Source organism: Pundamilia nyererei, unplaced genomic scaffold (genome assembly GCF_000239375.1).
Source record: "Pundamilia nyererei isolate P.nyererei 1_Seehausen unplaced genomic scaffold, PunNye1.0 scaffold00007, whole genome shotgun sequence".
NCBI classification, from domain to species: domain Eukaryota; kingdom Metazoa; phylum Chordata; class Actinopteri; order Cichliformes; family Cichlidae; genus Pundamilia; species Pundamilia nyererei.
Genome location: NW_005187408.1, coordinates 6,769,588 through 6,787,050, shown reverse-complemented (window position 1 = coordinate 6,787,050; position 17,463 = coordinate 6,769,588). Strand labels below are relative to the sequence as shown.

General features: G+C 41.5%; 1 protein-coding gene across 1 annotated transcript; it reads right to left on the bottom strand.

Moving 5' to 3' along the window:
- Positions 1-1,134: 1,134 nt before the first annotated feature.
- On the bottom strand, positions 1,135-16,196 carry trpc1 (transient receptor potential cation channel, subfamily C, member 1). Its single transcript, XM_005722732.2, has 13 exons — positions 15,286-16,196; positions 14,313-14,467; positions 14,125-14,226; positions 13,805-14,007; positions 12,867-12,998; positions 12,502-12,697; positions 11,188-11,524; positions 9,143-9,282; positions 8,167-8,313; positions 3,987-4,171; positions 2,320-2,521; positions 1,752-1,946; positions 1,135-1,661 (listed from the first exon to the last, which is right to left on the bottom strand). Exons 1-13 carry the CDS (start codon positions 15,449-15,451, stop codon positions 1,434-1,436), a joined length of 2,388 nt encoding a protein of 795 aa, XP_005722789.1. The 5' UTR covers positions 15,452-16,196; the 3' UTR covers positions 1,135-1,433.
- Positions 16,197-17,463: the final 1,267 nt, after the last annotated feature.

Here is a 17,463-nt window from a genome sequence, read left to right as displayed (position 1 = left end):
TAGTCCGTCTGAATCTGATTTTGAGCCCTGCTAAGGAGCAGGTGGTTTTTATTATGTCCTGATACATAAAACCTTAGAAGTCAAAGTGAGTGTACTTTACTTTTTGCTTGTTTGTTTTTCTTTCTCTCTCTCTCTCTTTTTTTTTTTTTTACCATGACTGTAAATTGGATGATTACAGAACAAACAAGACACGGAGAAATTCCCATCTGTCTTCAATTACTCGAGGTTTTCGCATTCATGTCATGATTCTAGCACAGGATTAAACTGACCCCAGTCACCGGTGTCTGAAATAGGCAGAACACCAATTTATTATAATGTTTCATAAGATAAACATTATTCATATTTTAAAAATTCGGTGTGCATGCACATCTGTTCTGGCATTCCATAGTGGCAGTTTTCCTCAGAGTATTCCATATTCTGCCTTTCAGTTTTACCCTTTGAGGCTCTTGAATACAATGTGAATAAAGGATGGGGCTGATGCATTAAATAAAGATGTCAGTTTGGTGGACCAGTCATTAATTTAACAAGCTTAATATCCACAGGGGGGATTTGTTGCAGCTATTTGTCATAGCTTTAATGATGGTTTAGCACCTGCCATTAAATTCCCAAGTTCGGTTTTAATGGGCAGGTTTGGAAGTGTTAATTGTGGTGATTTAATGTGCAATATTTTATACATGCAATATTCTTTCAGTTCTTCTGGTTTCACGCCAACCAAGCGAGGAGCTTATTTGCTGAAGCTTTTTTCTCGAGCATCATCGTCATTATGATATTTTCTTAGTGTCTTTTTTTAGAAGCAAAGGTATGAAATGAAAACTATTTTCTTATGGAAGAAACTTTAATAATATTATTTATATTTTATTTTTGTCATCTGTCCAAATAAAACGCTTTCACCACTTTAGATTGTTCCTCTTTTTGTGTAAGACTTTTCACCTGGGAGAATGCCACATAATATCTGGTCTGTTTAGAGCGGTCGAGGCAAACACGCTCTGCTAAGCATGAGAATGGATGAGGTGTTTGTAGCGCAACTCTCTCGTGGAGCGGACAGCTCGGGGATTGGCTGAATAGTTTTGCTTTCAGACCTGTTGCAGCCAAAACGAAAAAAGCCATGAAATATCCAGTGTGTGTTTTTTTCTTAAATCTTTATTTATCTATTGAAAACAATGGCTTTTTTTATTTACAAAAAAGGTTACATAGCTGAGTAATAGATAGGAGGCCTGAGTCTGGAGGCTTTGGTGGAGGATACATATTTGTCTAGTTAAGTTCCAGGCTTAAAGTGAGGTTTAATCGCCTCTGTGACTCAAAAGAGCAGAGTATTTTTTTCTTTCTATTTTTTTTTTTTTTTGCACATGCTCGGGTCACACAGCAGCCCAGATAAACAAGAAGCAAAGATTTTGTCAAGAGGACAGGAGGGGAAAGAATAACAAGTCTTTTTTTTAGCTCCTTGGGTAGAACATGGCATATTTGGAGGTCCGGAAACCCAACAGGTCCCTCATCTCATTGCGAAACTTTGACAGGTCTTGGCGAAGGTCGTTCAGATTTTCCACCGTAGCCTGGTCTGTGCTTTGCATCTTCTGCCGGGTGGAGGTCAGGTAGCGGTGAACTAGACAGCACATGATCTTCTGGTAGTTCTCATCCCGCTTCTGCTTCAGGTTCTTCCACTCCTGTAAGGACAGCATTAACACAGAGGGTCATTTGTTGAAGATTAGAAGATGGGTTTGAATCAAACTTTTACAATATTGTTTATCTCTCACCTTCAGACTGTTCTGTCTCTTCACTTTGCCCTTCGAGGTGTGTGAACAGATCCACTTGCTCAGGCTGGTCACCAAGTAGCAGACAGTCTTTGGAGAAGGGAGGATGTTTAAGGGTGGAGGCAGCGTGCACTTGTCATCAAAGTAGCTGAGCCACAATTTGGCCCGGGCAAACTTCCACTCTTTATCCTCGTGATTCTACAGGAGTCCAAAAGCCAATAAGAACACTTAAGAACGAAGGAATGTTGGAAAACTTTCATGCATTTAAACTTTCACACACAGTTTTACAGGAGGAATGTTGAAAATGCAAAACCACCACACAGTGGAAACTTAGGGGAACAGATTTTTGTGAAAGATAAGTTGCACTTATTGCAATCGAAATCAAGCAGGCCGCAAAGAGCGGTTCCAAGGAAAGAAAGTAGCTAACATCTGTGCAACAATTCAGGGCTACTTTGAGGAAAATTAAACCTTAACAGTAAACGAAAACCGTCGGAGATTTCAATGCCAGGACAAATTCAAACTGCCCGTGGCAGCAGTGAGACCATCAGCGCCAAAACTTATTTACACTTACAGCAATTTGCCTGAAGCTTTTATGGAGCATGGCCACCAGCAGCTTGGTCAGCACAATAACCACCACGATGTTGTAGGTGCCTATGATCATGGCGCCGACAAAAGAGCGCAGCTCCTCTGTGTAGCTGATGCGGGTGACGAAGAGTGCAACGTGTGCCAGGGAGAAGATGTACCAGAACAGTGCATAGCAGGTCCCCATAAATCTGCAAAAGAGACGAAGCTAGTACGTGTGCAGGTCAGATTTAAACATACAACCCCGTCTCCAAAAAAAGATGAGAAATAAATACAAACCTACATTTGCATAAAAAGAGCTCCCTAGAAAGTCTTTCATAAAAACGAGGAAGGGTTCAGGACTCTTTGAAGCACTATGTGGGGAAATATTTTAAGAATAGCATTTCTTATTGTAAAAATGCTAGGGGGCATGCAGATTCAAGTACCTACATATATCACTTTATTAGAAGATTAAGAGAATCTGGAGAAATCTCTGCACACAATGAAAATGTCTGAAAACCAATATTCAGTGGTCATTATCTTTGGGCCTGCAGGCATTAAAAAACAAACACAATTCTAAAGTGCAACAATTAGTCAGTTTAGGGGTTGTTAACATGTGATTTAAGCAGGATCATGTGCCAAATTTTCTGAAATGTGTCACTTCAAATGCAAAACAATTTCTCCTTTGTTTTAAATTTTTTAACTGAATGTAGGATTTAAATGATTTGTTGTTAAGCCGCTCTAAACTGAGGTGTGCTCCGATGCACAAAATGTCAAAAGAGAAAAGCAAGCAGAGAGAGACATGAGCAATCTGACTGCTGTGCAGACTTTATTACACAACCTGCACATGACCGACTACTTCAGAGCTTAATAAGATTTACAAAGCTTCCAGGGAACACAGATGTGCTTACTCATCTGTAAAAAAGGTGTAATGTGCACAATTACATAAAAGACTACTTTCACATTTAAAAAAAAGGATTATGCGTCACGTCACCTATCAGTTATTTTTGTTTTTATACTTTTACATGAAGACGGAAGGCGAGGGAGAGTTTTCTTGTGATGCTTCGGATGTCTTGTCTCATCTTCACAGCTTGTGCTGCAATTTTCTCCTAAAAATCTGACTTGAATAGTAACATTTACAAGTTTTACTCTATGTATTGTATAGATTTCTGTGTATTTCTTGTATTTATTTAAGCACACTATTTGTACTATTAACATTTGTCCCTGCTTATGTTAAAAATCACTGTTTAGTTTCTGTCCAAATTCTGTCTAAATTAGTGTTTTCCATGTACATGAATTGAAGAATGTATGAGCTACACAGTGTTTATTTTTATAACAGTCCTTTCATATGCAGTGGCAGTGCCTCATAGGCTTTTTAAACTATGTTGACTTATCTATTTTTTTTAGCTCTGAAGAAAGCACCCTTGTGCTTAGACTTCACAGTACTGAATAAAGTCTGTGCTGCATAACTGTTAAAGTGCTCCCACACTTTGCTGTCTCTTTCAATGTTATGATCTAATTTTACAGTATATAAAGATCATGTATGCATATAAACATATATAAAGGATAAAAACATATATAAAGGTTTTATATAACCTTCAACATCCCTCAACATATACACTAAACAGTCATTGACGCCATCGCTGTCCAAAATGACAGAATGAGGTTTGCCCATACGTGTGGAATGCGTCGTTGCTCTGCTGCTCGCAGAAGATGCCCCCGCAGTCCTTGGGTGGATTGTTTTCCTTATCTTTCTGGTCCTTTCCATAGAGCTGGGTGAGTCCAATGGTGAAGGAGAATAACACAAGCAGGAAGAGGCCCAAAAACTTTCCAAACTCCTGCAGCATTTGTCCCATGGAGATCTAGCGAGAGATCAACATTTTCCCGTTAATCTTGTGCTGCTTGCTCTAACAGCTTTCTCAAAGAAATCTCAATAATCTTCATCAGCCTTTAAGCAGCTGGATTGGATTAAACTTGACTCTGCTTAATGTCTGATCTGAACAATACTGGCCTGAAATGAAAACAACCAAGATATTGCAGTATCACATTCTCTGTGCTAACTAGATCTCCCTTTAAAACACCAATCAATCAAGTTTATTGAAAGTCTGGGTAATGCTAGAGACTTAGAAGATTTGATAAACTAGATTTTCTATGTTCTCTAATCAAATAACTTTTGTGCAACTGGACTGTGATATATTAAAAGCCCAACTACACATTAATTAGACACACTTACAATTACAGTATATTCGAGTGCAACTCTCTGATTTTTAAAATGTCACAGAAAGTGTAAATTATGTAAAAGTAACACTGTAGTACATTTAAATTCAACTACAGTTCAGCAGAATTCGTTTCTACTTTGTATACTGAATTTTTACTCTAGTACTTCTTTTCAAAGCCATTCAGACTTTAGAAAGACGCATGCTCGCACTGCTTCACCACTCTCTGACCACTCTTAGCGTGTTTTTTCACCCATGTTCAGATTTAGTAGTGGTTCCTCAGGGAAGAGGAAGAAAACCTACTTATTCTGGCTGCTAGAGTTCTCTCAACCTACCTGAAGAAACACAGAGACAAACACGGAGGAAGCCAGAGAGAGGACGAGAACACAGAAATCTTCTTAAAGCATTGGAAACCTACTATTTACAGGCTTGTGCCGCATATCTGTTTATAAGGACCTCGAGATGGTCAAACAAGGTCAGAACACACTCCTACCCTTGCAAAACACAAACACATATAAAGTGTCCAGTGTAAGAGAAAACCATTCTGGCTGCATGACGAATCATGATGTTTGATGAATGGTGAGTACAGAGTTTGTGCTGGAACCCAGGGAGTCTATTTGAGAAAGTTTGGTCTGTTCGGGTGATTTATTCCCCCAGTGTATTCATCTGCCACTTTGTACACATCTGATTTAGGAGATGTGGGTGCTCCCTGCCTGACAGATATCCTAAACTGGTTACTGTACAAACAGAACAGAAATATAGCAGGGTATTACCTCCTCACCGTGACTGGAGGAGGTCTAATGCATACCTCAAATAAATCTAACCAAAGATACTCAATGCAGCACTGTTAGATAATGAGAGGAAATTTTATGTTATTTAATTTAGAGACTGAAAATTAAATGCATCTATTTATCCATCCATTTTCTCAACTGCTTGTTCAATTTTGGGTTCCTGAGGCTGGAGCCTATTCTAGCTGTCACAGGGGAAAAGGCAGGGTACCCTCTGAGCAGGTCACAGCACATCAGAGGGCTGATACAGAGAAACAGGCAGCCACTGAAAGCCCACATTAACACATACAATCAATTAACAATTTCCATTCCACCTAACAAATGCATTTTTGGAGTGTGGCAGGAAGCCAGAGTGGGCACAGGGAGAAAATGCCAACTCCACACAGTCTGGAAATGTCCACGACATGGAAGTGTATGAGGCCTCATTTAGTCAGGTCAGGATTCACCTACTTCACAGCGGGCAGAAGACTATGTTGGTGGGTCTCTACTGAGTAGCCAATTCAAACAGCCATATACCATTCTAGTTTCAATAGCAGTCTAGTTTCAGTAAACACTGACATTCCCGCAACAAAAACAGCTTTGCAGCTAAACCAAATGTAGTAAAGTAAATAAAAAGGAAGCTACAGCTGTGATGTTGCTGGATTCATCCTGAGATTTGTTCCTGTTGATTTCACTGCAGAAACTGTGAAATCTGTGCAGCAGCTCAGCTGTTTTGGGCCCAGAAAACTGTTAATGTTAAATATAGTGTCATGAGTGACCCAGGGTCCATGAACAGTTATGGACTTTTATATATCTTGTAGATATGTGTGCTGCACTGTGCTGCTGTCCGTGTGTTTTTTCTATGCTTGTGTGATAGGTGTGTGTGTGTGGCTGAGTTCTGGGGTTCAGTCAGGCCTGGTGGGTGTGGCCCTGTCAGGTGGCTGGCCACACCTGAAGATCATCACACACACCTGGAGCTGATCAAGCCTTAGGTTTCCTTTAATGGAAACAGAATCTGAAAGTATTTCACAAGCTGTACGTTTAGGAGACAGACTCAGTTCAATTTAATCCTTGCTTACAACATCTAAAGTTAATCCGTATACATTTAGCATGACTTATTTCTATTTCTCTTACACACACTCAAATAGCCCAGCTGACTCTCAGTTAGCCTATGGCACATTAATGATGTCAGTGAGGTTAAGTCTGGGCCGTGATAAACCCACACCACAGACGCATACTCCCACTTTCAGTCACTCTTTCCAAACTCAGTTGGGGGCAATACCCGCCGGAAATATGAGCTGGCCTCTTCAGGGCGGACAGAATGAGAGAAACGTTCATTATTCCAACCCACATAGTATTGACTCACTGTCTGTGTGTGTGTCCATGCCTGAGTACAACTGGACTGAATCCTAGCATGCCAGATATCACAGGAGTGTGGAAATGTGTGGGTGCGTGTGCATTAGAGGAGAGGTGTGTCTGCCACGTGAGTGCGAGTACGGCTGCGAACACAACCAAACCAAACCAAGTGTATTTTCAAAGCTGATTTTCCATCCTGTCAAGCCAGACAGTTATGTCACAGAGTGAAGAAGAAGGGCGAGAAGAAAAAAAAACGAGAGTGAAGCAGGAAGAGCGTAGCTGAAAAATGCTCATTAAAAAGCTACAGAGCACCCTGACTGTTTTATAAGTCAACCACAAACAGCACCTCGAAATAATGACAGGAAGGACTGACCTCACTGCGCACCTCTAGAGTTCTTTACGCTTTAAAAGTCACACTTTGGGAAAAATGAACCTCACGTTTGCTAACAAAAATTCAGATAATGGCAGGCTTCATGATTTCCCTCTGCCAGCTGGATAATAATATAAAACCTGATATGATAAAAAGGGACATCTATGGCGCCTGAGTAGAAAATATGCAAAGCAGACTTCTGGCTTCTCTGAAGCTACAAAGAAATCTCCAATATTCAAATGAAGTCATTTTGATTTTTTTTTAATCTTCACAGACAAAAGTAACACTACTTGGCTAATAACATCTATAACCTTTTGCAAATGGCAAGAAAATGCAAGCTAATTCTAAACTAATGTTTGGCATTATAAGCTAAAACAGGCTAATCAAGTGAATCCAGTGCAGCTTTTCCAGGCTTCGGGAAGCTTAGGGAATATTTTTCACTTGGATATTGAATATTTTCCACAGTGCTCCATTGATATATTTTCTATAAGAGATGTTCCTTGTCAGAAATGTCAGACAATAAATCCAATTTTGATTTGAAAAGAAAAAAAAAACATCCCACAAGTGTATTGAATAAGAGCTTCCCCTCTCCGCTCTGCATTTATTCCCATGCAGCCAAAATCGTATAGATCGCACATACTTAAATAAATCAACTGTGAAGGCAGTCATTCATATAGATGATAACAGTATGGCGATGTATATGGTAAATAAGCTGCAAATCCTTTTTCAGTTTATTATGTGCGCATTATCAGAGCAGAACACATTAATCTGCTGCCTCACTTCACTGTGCTTATACTTAATGCTTATGATGATGGTTATGCTGAGCACAGCTGGTGTGATGCTTAGAGTTGGCTCGCCCTGCAGTGTTCACATCCACTAACAGAGGAAGAGAGTGGGTGGTGTGTGTGTGTGTGGCGTCCGGGACAAAGATAAAATAAAGAAATAAATAAATAGGCGAAGCAGTTTTATAATCATTGCATAACTATAAGGCCATTTTTTTCTCATTAAAGGGCTTTACAGATGTATCACTTAAAACCCTCAGGGATCGCAGTCATATCTCGTTGTTGCCTGCTTGCACTGAGTGAGAATCAAGCCTCTCTACAAAACACTCACAGCTACTTTAATGTATATTCCAACTGTTTTCCTACCTGTAGAGGGCCCAGTATGGAGCTCGTGGTGTACATGAAGAAAAGTCGCAGGTAACTAAGAACGTTGGCAAAGGCAAACAGTCCCTCGGCCACCAGGATGGGATGGAAGGCATCCCAGTCCTTCCTGTTCTGCTCCTGATCTTTAAACTGCAGATCAAAGCAAAGAGATTCAGAGAAAGATACATATCTGAATGTACTGTCACCGTCTTTAAATGTCATAGAAGGCATTATTTTTCCAAAGGACAGCACTATGCAAGTCTTGAGCCAAGTGGAGAAGAAAAGAAGTATTTATATAATGCAGATGAACAGTTCTTAAAAAAGAGGAAAACATCCAGCAAAAGACCTAAAACAGGACCTTAATCTACTGGACCTTCAGCTCATCCATTTACTGTTAGCCAAAATCTCATCAGAAATGGCCCCAATGAAAAGTTGGCTGCCAAGACACCATTTTTAAAGAAGGGAGTAAACGAATACCTGGGTAGGAAACCCACATAATTATGAACTGACCTCCCTTAAATCAGACCTCAAACATAATTGAAGCACTGTCGGATTGTGTTGACAGAGAACAGAACAAAAGGAAGCCAACACCCAAAAGAAGAGCTTTGAATGTCCTTCAAGAAGCCTGGAGAACTATTCCTGAAGACTACTTAAAGACATGAAACGAGAACTCTAAACAGAAGTTAGACCTCTATTTCAAAACTGTTTGGCTGTGTGTGGTCTGTGCTCCGTTTACTGCCTTAGGTGAGGCACATTACACCTTTATCAGTCTTAATGGTGCATTAGAAAGCTCAATTCCTAGAATAGCTTTGCCCAGCTTTCAACTTGATCTGAGATCTAATTGAAACAACAGATGAAAACACCTCCCTGGAGTGTAGCGTTAATATGCACAATGATGAATCACAAGCGTTATTCCACGAAACCTTAAATCTAATTATCTATCCATTAAATGTAAGGAGTGTGTGCTATGTGTCTGTACCTTGCTATGAGCAACAATCTTCAGAGCAAAGGTGGCTAAGTAGAGGGAGTTCATCACAAAACTCAGCTGGTTCCTTGACTCTTCCAGAAAGTCTTCCAGCCCCTCATACCACAGACGCTTCACATCTGACCACACCATTCCTATAGGGGGGGGGGGGAAAGAATCCACCATTACCACGTACACACAGACGTATACACACACACCCACCACTGGAAAAAGGATGTCATCCACAACATTTTGAAATCCCTTCAAGGCTCAGCCATCAGTCATCTCACAGAGAGAGCCCGGGGGAAACAGGAATGTGTGAGACACAGAAATCAAGAGATTAATGTGCTGAAAATGTGTCATCTGTGGGATTTAGGGAGGTGCGTGGAATTTAATTAAGATGGGTTAGCGTCTTTTTGTGTTTAAATGGTATTTCATCAATTCTAAATGTACAAAAGGAATAAAAAAAATTACTCCAGGTGCAAGTTAATGTTCAGTCGGATTTTCTTATGCCTTGATTCAGAAACTGTTACAGTGGCCAAAAACGTGACTGATGTTTCCTTTTGTTTTAACTGAAAGGAAAACAGATGAGCGAAGAGTTTACAACAGAAATCCCATTATGGTTTTCTTTTGCAGGCTTGCGCGCGTGCACACACACACACACACACACACACACACACACACACACACACACACACACACACACACACACACACACTTAGATAGCGAGAGAAACATCCAAACACATATGCATACATGTAGCCTAGTGCACTCACAGTCTCATAGCATCTGAGTTTCCCATTAACGTGAGGCCTCTGGCCCAGGGGAATACCAGGATGGAGGGAAGAGGAGAAAGATGATAGGAAGAGGGAAAGCAAACAATGGAGATGAAAAAGAAAAAACAAAAAAGTGTTGCAACTCTAAGAACTCCCCTTCCCATTCTGATGACATAAGGCAGGAGGCTGTCTGAGAACGGTAACCGTTAGTAATCTCATTCCTCTCATTTAACTCATCTTGGGTGACGTGTTGACGCTGCAGGGATACTGTACACCATTGCCTCTCGCCTTGGAGTTTAGGCTGTTTTCAAAATGACGCAACCATTAGAAAAAAAATGCAAAGTTTATCTTTGATGCTGCTCTTTTGCAATGCTTAAGGAAATGTTCTCCCTCTAGTGGGCTATTGTAGCCCATGGAAAACCCTATTACGCTTCTTATCTAATGACTGAAAACCTGATGTCAATCCTGCAGTGTACAAACTAAACTGACAATTACCCCACAGCACAGCACAACACTTTATATCATTGAATAATAGATGTCAATTGCTTCTAAATCCTTTCACATCCCGTCACATGAAGTTACTGGGAAGATTTATTAAAGAAAGAGCTGAAACCTAGATGCTGTGGTCGTGATGCTTTGTCTCTGGTGGAAGTGGCTCGGATTTTTTGCAACAATGAGACAAACATGCCTACTGCGGAAGCAGAGCCATTAAAGAGACTAAACAGCCGTGTTAATGGTTTCTTGGCAGAAGGGTAAGGTAAAGAGGCAGAGTCAATTTCCAGCTGTCACTATCCGCCCTTTTTCTGAAAAGATAGCTGGTGTATGTGTGAATATGTTTCCACGGCTGTGTGTTGAGTTCACTGATACCAGCACTCAGAAGGGCCACAGGGGGGAAAGAAGAAGCTGCAGTTTCTTTTCTATTGTGCTCAATTAGAAGCAGGGCTGACGGATTTAATCCGGTCAAGCTGGGCTTTCTGTCATTTGGTGTAGAAACAGCCGTTTGTCATGTAATGCCTGATGTGATTATGGACACGGGATACTGGACTTTAGCCAGATCATAACAGGAAGCGCTCATTTTCACTCCACCATGCCATGTTACCGTATTAACCTTTAGTTTGTGGGACTGGGTTTTGACTCTAGTTCTAGTTCCTTAAAGTGCATTAGGAAATAGATAAGTATTAAATTATCGAAGCGCTGAAATATATAAAGCACAATAACTACATATAATGCATGACACGCCTCTGGAAACAGCATTATGCGTTATTTACGGGGTAAAAGTCTGACCTATGATCCAGAGGATGAGCAGGTAATCAATCATCTCAAGCGCGGGCCCCATCGTGTTCTTCTTGTTCTCGTTGTAGACCAGAGAGTACAGGTTAAGCAGCAGCAGGAAGGTGAAGTAGGAGGCGCTGTGGATGATGAACTTAACGAAAGGGGTATGGATTATTTGGCCAACACGGGAGCGTGGCACCAGAAGGTAGCAGACAGAAAGGAGAGGCCAAAGCATGGCCACGCTCAGAACTGTGGCCATTTTTAGACAGGTGTGCTTGCGTCGGTAGCTGGCCATCTCTCCAAACCAGACAGTGTTGAGGAACTGCTGACAGTTGGACTGAGCCACAAACTGTAAAAGGGACATCAAGAGAGAACGGCAGTTAAAGCATCGGTGGACAGATGTTTAATACGAAAAAAGAAAAACTTTACGAAAAATCAGCAAAGTGAAGAAAGAGTTCAAGATTTCGTGAGAACAATTCTTAGGTTTCTGGGCGCGGGTTTGCTTTGATGATCATTTCACTGGAATAAATATGAAGCTAGAGCCAGAAGATTAGCACAAAGACTGGCTCAAGAATAAATAGCTGTGTGATGAGCTGTGGATAGCTCCAACACCCAACCTGCTTCCCCCTGTTTATAATGTAAGCTCTACTAATCAGTTGCAGACTGCAATTTAAGATTTATCGCACAAACACGACAGCAGCATCAATCTCCTCTTCTAACTTTAGGCAACAGAACCAATAAACATTTCTTTTTTAAATTTCTGATACTCGTTAGGGATCGTCACAGGAGATTATCTGCCTCCCTCTTACTCTATCCCTAGCATCCTCTTCTGTCACATCAGCTCTCTGCACATTCTTCTTCTTCTCTGTGGTCTTCTTCTTCTCTTCCTATCTGACAGTTTTACCGTCAACTTTTTTCCAATATATCCACTATGCCACCTCCTCACATGCTCAAACCATCTCAGCCTTTTCTCTCTAACTTTGTCTCCAACAACTTAAGCCGAGCTGTCCCTCTGATGGACTCATTTCTAATCCTCCCTCTCTTCATCACTCTAAATGAGCATCTTCAGCTTGGCTTCCTGTTTTTTTAGGCAGTGCCACCGTCTACAAACCACACAACATAGCAGGTTTCACCACCAACTTGTTAACCTTCCGTTACGCTCTTGCTGCTATCATCTGTCACAAATCAGGGCAGCCATTCTAACAATAAATAGGAGGTGGACTCATTTGTTATTAGTCACATTGCCCTTTTGCCCTCTGTAGAAACCTTATGAGTGTCTTCAGCAGTAAACAGTATGTTACTACCTGCCCAGTGATGTATGCAAACCTCTTTTTGGTTGTACTTGATGGCCAGTTTAAGTCGACTGAGATTCATGCGCTCCTCCAGTAAGCCTCTCTTGTCAACATGATCCTCGGTGGATGTGTGGTTGAGAATCACTTCTAGCTCTCGAGAGTTTCGAGCCTGAGCCAGCAGGTCTTTGGCAAACATCTTGCACTGCTTTGCCAGTTCCTCATAGTCAGTTCTAGAGCAAATAAATTAGATCAAATAAGAGGATATTAAAAGGTTAAGATTCTTATCAATCTCAGGCTATAAAAGAAAGGATTTACAGCATCGCTATATGTATTTACATCTGTTTACAGGCAAAGAAATTGGATTAACGCTCTGATGCATGTGCAGCATGTTGACTCTACCTGAACTCCACTTCAACGAGACTGAGCTCCTTTAGGTCTGCGCTCAGCTCAAAGGCCCTGAGTATGGGATCTTCCTCTGTCAGCATGATGAGAGAGGGGCTGGCTAGGCAGCGGTAGATGTCGAGACGGAACCTAACCCACCACCATCAACAGAAACGAGGCGGTTAAAACCCCCCCAAAGGGGATAGGTGGAAACATGACAGACTTGTGCAGATGGGAGAAGAAATAAGGAGAAACATTCAGTCCTCGATCTGTTTCATTTATACCTTCTTTCACCTCTATGTAGTTTGGCAGCCAAACTGCAGAGTGATTCATTTAGTGTACTGTGTGGGAGGCCACACTGCCCTGCACAGAGAAAATAAAGGCCCCTGCGGAAGAGATCAGCAAAATCTCATCTGCAAGTCCGAGAAGGTATCAGAAACCAAGTACTCCTTCTTCCCAGAGGAACTGCTGCTGTTTTGCTGTTTTCCCTTAAATTAGAGTTTGTATTGATTTTGTATTTCAGTAAAATACCAATACCGACTCTCTACAGCTAGATCAGTCGAGCTTGACAATAACAGAGAAAATCAGGAGTCCTTTCGGGGACAAGGAAGATACTTTGGGCATTCATTGGACTGTAAAAAATGGCTAAAGAATTCCTAAAACCCAGTGTGTTGATTAAATCATCGACTTCTAGGAGCAGCAGACTGGATTTTCAACCTAATGCTGCCATCGAAACAAGAGGCTGCAATGTTTCACAAGAGCCACTTTACTTGGAGCAAAACTGGGTTGATTTGTTGGGTCAAAACAATCAAAACATCACCTACAAAACAGAAGTGGTATTGACTATTCCAATTTAAAGTAATTGAGCAAAGAAATAGTTCGCTGGTGCTCTTAATGCACTCGTCTGCACAAAGTCAGTGCCACTTAAGTATTTTGTGAGCTCTAGTTAACTGTACCTGGAGTGGCGTAAGCTGTCCTTCTTGTTTTTAACGTTGCAGAGCGTGCACTCACAGCCAACAGCGTGAGGCCGGGGGAGAGAGATGTCCTGCTTGAGCAGCATGGTCAGGATCTCGTAGTTGTTCCTGTGGGCTGCCAGGATGACTGGAGCCACATCCATGGTGGTGGAATACTCTGGATTCTGGATGCGCTGCATCAGTTTCTGACAAGAGCATGGATTTTAAAAAAAATACTGTAAGTGAATTATAGAAATTGATAAGCAAGTTTTTGCCTTAATGGTGTTTCTTTTCTTGAAAACGAGTAATAACAGCAGACTTACAGCAATAGAGGGCTTAGAAGATCTCCTTGGCCTGTGGTTAAGGAGAATGTCCACGGCTCCTACCACCTCTGAGTCTATGGCCACCAACAAAGCGTCTGTTGCCTACACAGAAAGAAATGCACAATTTTAGTGATGTAAATGATGTTTTGTGTATATTATTTTACCCCTAGTCTGTGCTTGCTTGTTACCTGGCAGCCATACTCCAAGAGCAGCTGAAGGATGTCCAGATTCTCGTTCTCGATGGCGATGGTCACTGCATCTCGGCCCAGCACGTCCACACTGTTGATGTTGAGCTCGCCGTGTCTGTTCTCCTCCAGCAGTTTCTTCACCATGTAGTAGTCACCTGAGAAGCAAGTCAAGGACAAAGCAGCACATCATAAATGTGATCCACCTTGGCAAGTTCTCACAAAGGCGGATCCTTTGAAGAAGCGAAACATTAGTGTGAGCGCGGTGCCAAAACGACACAAACACACAGCGCCGGTTATCAGGCGAGCTCTTTCAGAGAACAGGCTCAGATCCAGCGGCAACCCTTAATCTTGTGTAACAATAACATCTCCCTCAAAGGACAATTTCTGTTGCTGGGCCACGTTTAGGGAGACTTTATATGGTCACAGTGGCAGTTATTGGCTTAGCACACTTCTGCCTGTACAATGTTCTTAACTTATCAATGAAATATTCTCACGCCACGGGGACTAGTTGAGAAAACCCATGCCTCTTTGTTATTTTACACTTACACTGTCTACGTCTTGCCTTGCTGGCATTTAGCTTGTTTGCATTAACTTTCCATGTTGGGGTTTGTGAAAAGTCAGGAGACCAGGGAGAGAAACTTAAAGTGGAGCAGACATTTAACTATTAACTGCCCCTTGGGCAAATTACCACAGTATCCAAAGTGTGGGCAGCTGTGAGTGGCATACACTGGAGTGGGGGGATCTGTAATGATTGAGTAGTTTGCCAGCTGCTAAATGAGCCTGTATGACATCTGCCATGCTGTCACTGCGTGTGCGCTCTACCTCCTACATGAGACATGTAGCTTCAGCATCCCTAATGATCACAATAACGAGCTTCCTTCAGCTCGTAGTCACGTGTTGCACGGACATCCCATTGCATTGCAAACAGGGAACAACAGCCCAGATATTAAATTAGACGAAACAAGAGCCAAACCTTTCTCGCATGCCAGGAGGAAGAGTTTCTCGTCCAGAGTCGTCTCCTCTTTCACTTCTCTCACGTCTTTCAAGGCCAGGAATTTGTCCGGAGAGGAAGCGTCCGTGCCATGGTACAGAGCTGCCATTACGACGGAGAGCGAGTACGGCAAGACGCTGATGTGCATCCCACTAGAAACCGACGACCATTACACGAGAAATCCCGTCATATGCGATGACATGCGAAGAATGCTTCTGTAGTTGCGCAGCAGAGGTTTAAAGCGGCCGACTTAAACCAGTGTCAGTAATCGCTGGCATTACCGTCCCAGCTCCGGTGCGTTCGCTTTTTCCCTTTTTTCGGGGTTAAAATATCGCCTATTGTAGCCCTTTTCGCACCATCGATTTCAAACGTGGGGTTAAAAAGTGTTCACGGCGACGGCAAGTAGACGAAACAACGCGGTCATTTCTCGCGGCGTGTTTACAAGCACCATCTTCTCACTTGCATCGCAGTGGTCCTGATGCTGCTGGCGAGGTTTGCACTGCGCATGTTTCCTCCTCCACCTGCTTGATCGTTTCGCAGGCGCAAAGCCTCTTCTCCGTGATTACGTAACAGTGCATCTTTGCCGTGTACAGTACACTGTGTAAATTCACAGCGTGTGTGTGAGCGTTCACTGTGACAGTGCATGCACATGTGCTGATTCTGAAGCATGAACTACACACATACAGTATGCTAAGCGGTAAAGACTGGGAGATAAACAGAAATCAGCAATGGCTGTGGCTCCTGCTCAGGTCACTTCCTGCAGTAATGTGAAAGTCCTGATGGAAATGCTGTGTTGGGACATGCATGGGTGACATTCAGTGCACATGGATATGGATATGGCGGCATATGGGCTCATATAATCCGTGACAGACTGTTAGGAAATACATCTGGTATCCTGATTCAGTGAAATCTCTTTATAATTATGCTGAAATGTAAACGTGTCTGTGTTTAAAGCACCTTATGTCAGCTTCTGTTGTTTAAATGTTCTATAACCTATAGATGAAGTAAACAGTGATAACAAAAAAAAACCTTTTTCATAGTGGATTTCTTGGATATACGTTTTATTTCCAAAAAAGTATTTAACACAGTGATAGATAGAAACAAAGTCATATCGCACTAGTATCTGATACTATCAGTTTTCGAGACTTTTGCTATTGGAATCAATCCACCCACTTTTAACAACCTGCAAAGAATATTGCTAAAAAATGCTGCGACCAGTGAAGGAATGGGTTTAATATGGACTGGAATAGAGTTTTAGGGAACATGTACTTCATTCAGTTCAAGTGAAATCAAAAGAAAACACAACATGTAACAAGCCTTCACATCCAACTCAATAAGCCATAATGAAGTGACAGTGAGTCAGCATGCTTAGTGATAAAGCACTGATAATTAATGGTCTGCTCTCATGCAGGCCGAGTTAAGACCGAGATTATTATTATTACGTTTTAAATCAGATGTCATTAAAGACGACCTTTGGTTTTTCTATAATTGTAAAACAGCTGGCTTCTAAAATGTAGAAAGGTCTTTGCTTCTTTCTTTTCTTAAATAAGAAATTTGTGAATATTGAATATCGGCTTGCAAATCATCACCACACACATTTCTGATGATGTGAGACAAATATATTACTTTACTCACCACGCTCAGCACTTCCACTGCCAAACAGAACAAATACCATGCACTGAAACAGAAGTAATTTCCTGGGCGGGTTTCTGTCACAGTGTGAATACATGTTGAAAATAGGGCGGGGAGGAAAACGTGCACTTATTATTCTCTTCACTATTTGACTCGATACAAGAAAAACACATTCAATGACGGGCTCTTTGCTTTTCAACAGCACCGAATCCTAATATAGCTTTTGTTTTATGTTTTATAAACATCTGTAAAATGCAGGTGGAATGAAGAGGTTGCACAGTAGGAAAGGTTTCATATTAACAACAAGCTTCCTTATAAAAGAATAAGATTAAAAGATTTTTCTTAAACTAAGCTCTATTATCTATATGCTTGCACACTGAAAAACGAATATAAATTATTATGTCATATGTATGATTAATATATTTGTTCATGATGTGGAAGTCTGCTCTTCGTTTTGAAGGGTGGGACCTCAATGCTCCAGCAGAGGGCAGTCTGCACAAAGGTATTTCGCTGTAGACACCCGCATTG

What these genes read in the sequence shown, in the direction of transcription:
- trpc1 (XM_005722732.2), bottom strand. Translation starts at nt 15,451, where the DNA reads ATGCACATCAGCGTCTTGCCGTACTCGCTCTCCGTCGTAATGGCAGCT. An exon ending in CCATACTGGGCCCTCTACAG is followed by an intron (nt 4,172 to 8,166) that starts GTAGGAAAACAG and finishes ATCTCTCGCTAG; the next exon opens with ATCTCCATGGGACAAATGCT. An exon ending in AAAGCTTCAGGCAAATTGCT is followed by an intron (nt 1,947 to 2,319) that starts GTAAGTGTAAAT and finishes GGACTCCTGTAG; the next exon opens with AATCACGAGGATAAAGAGTG.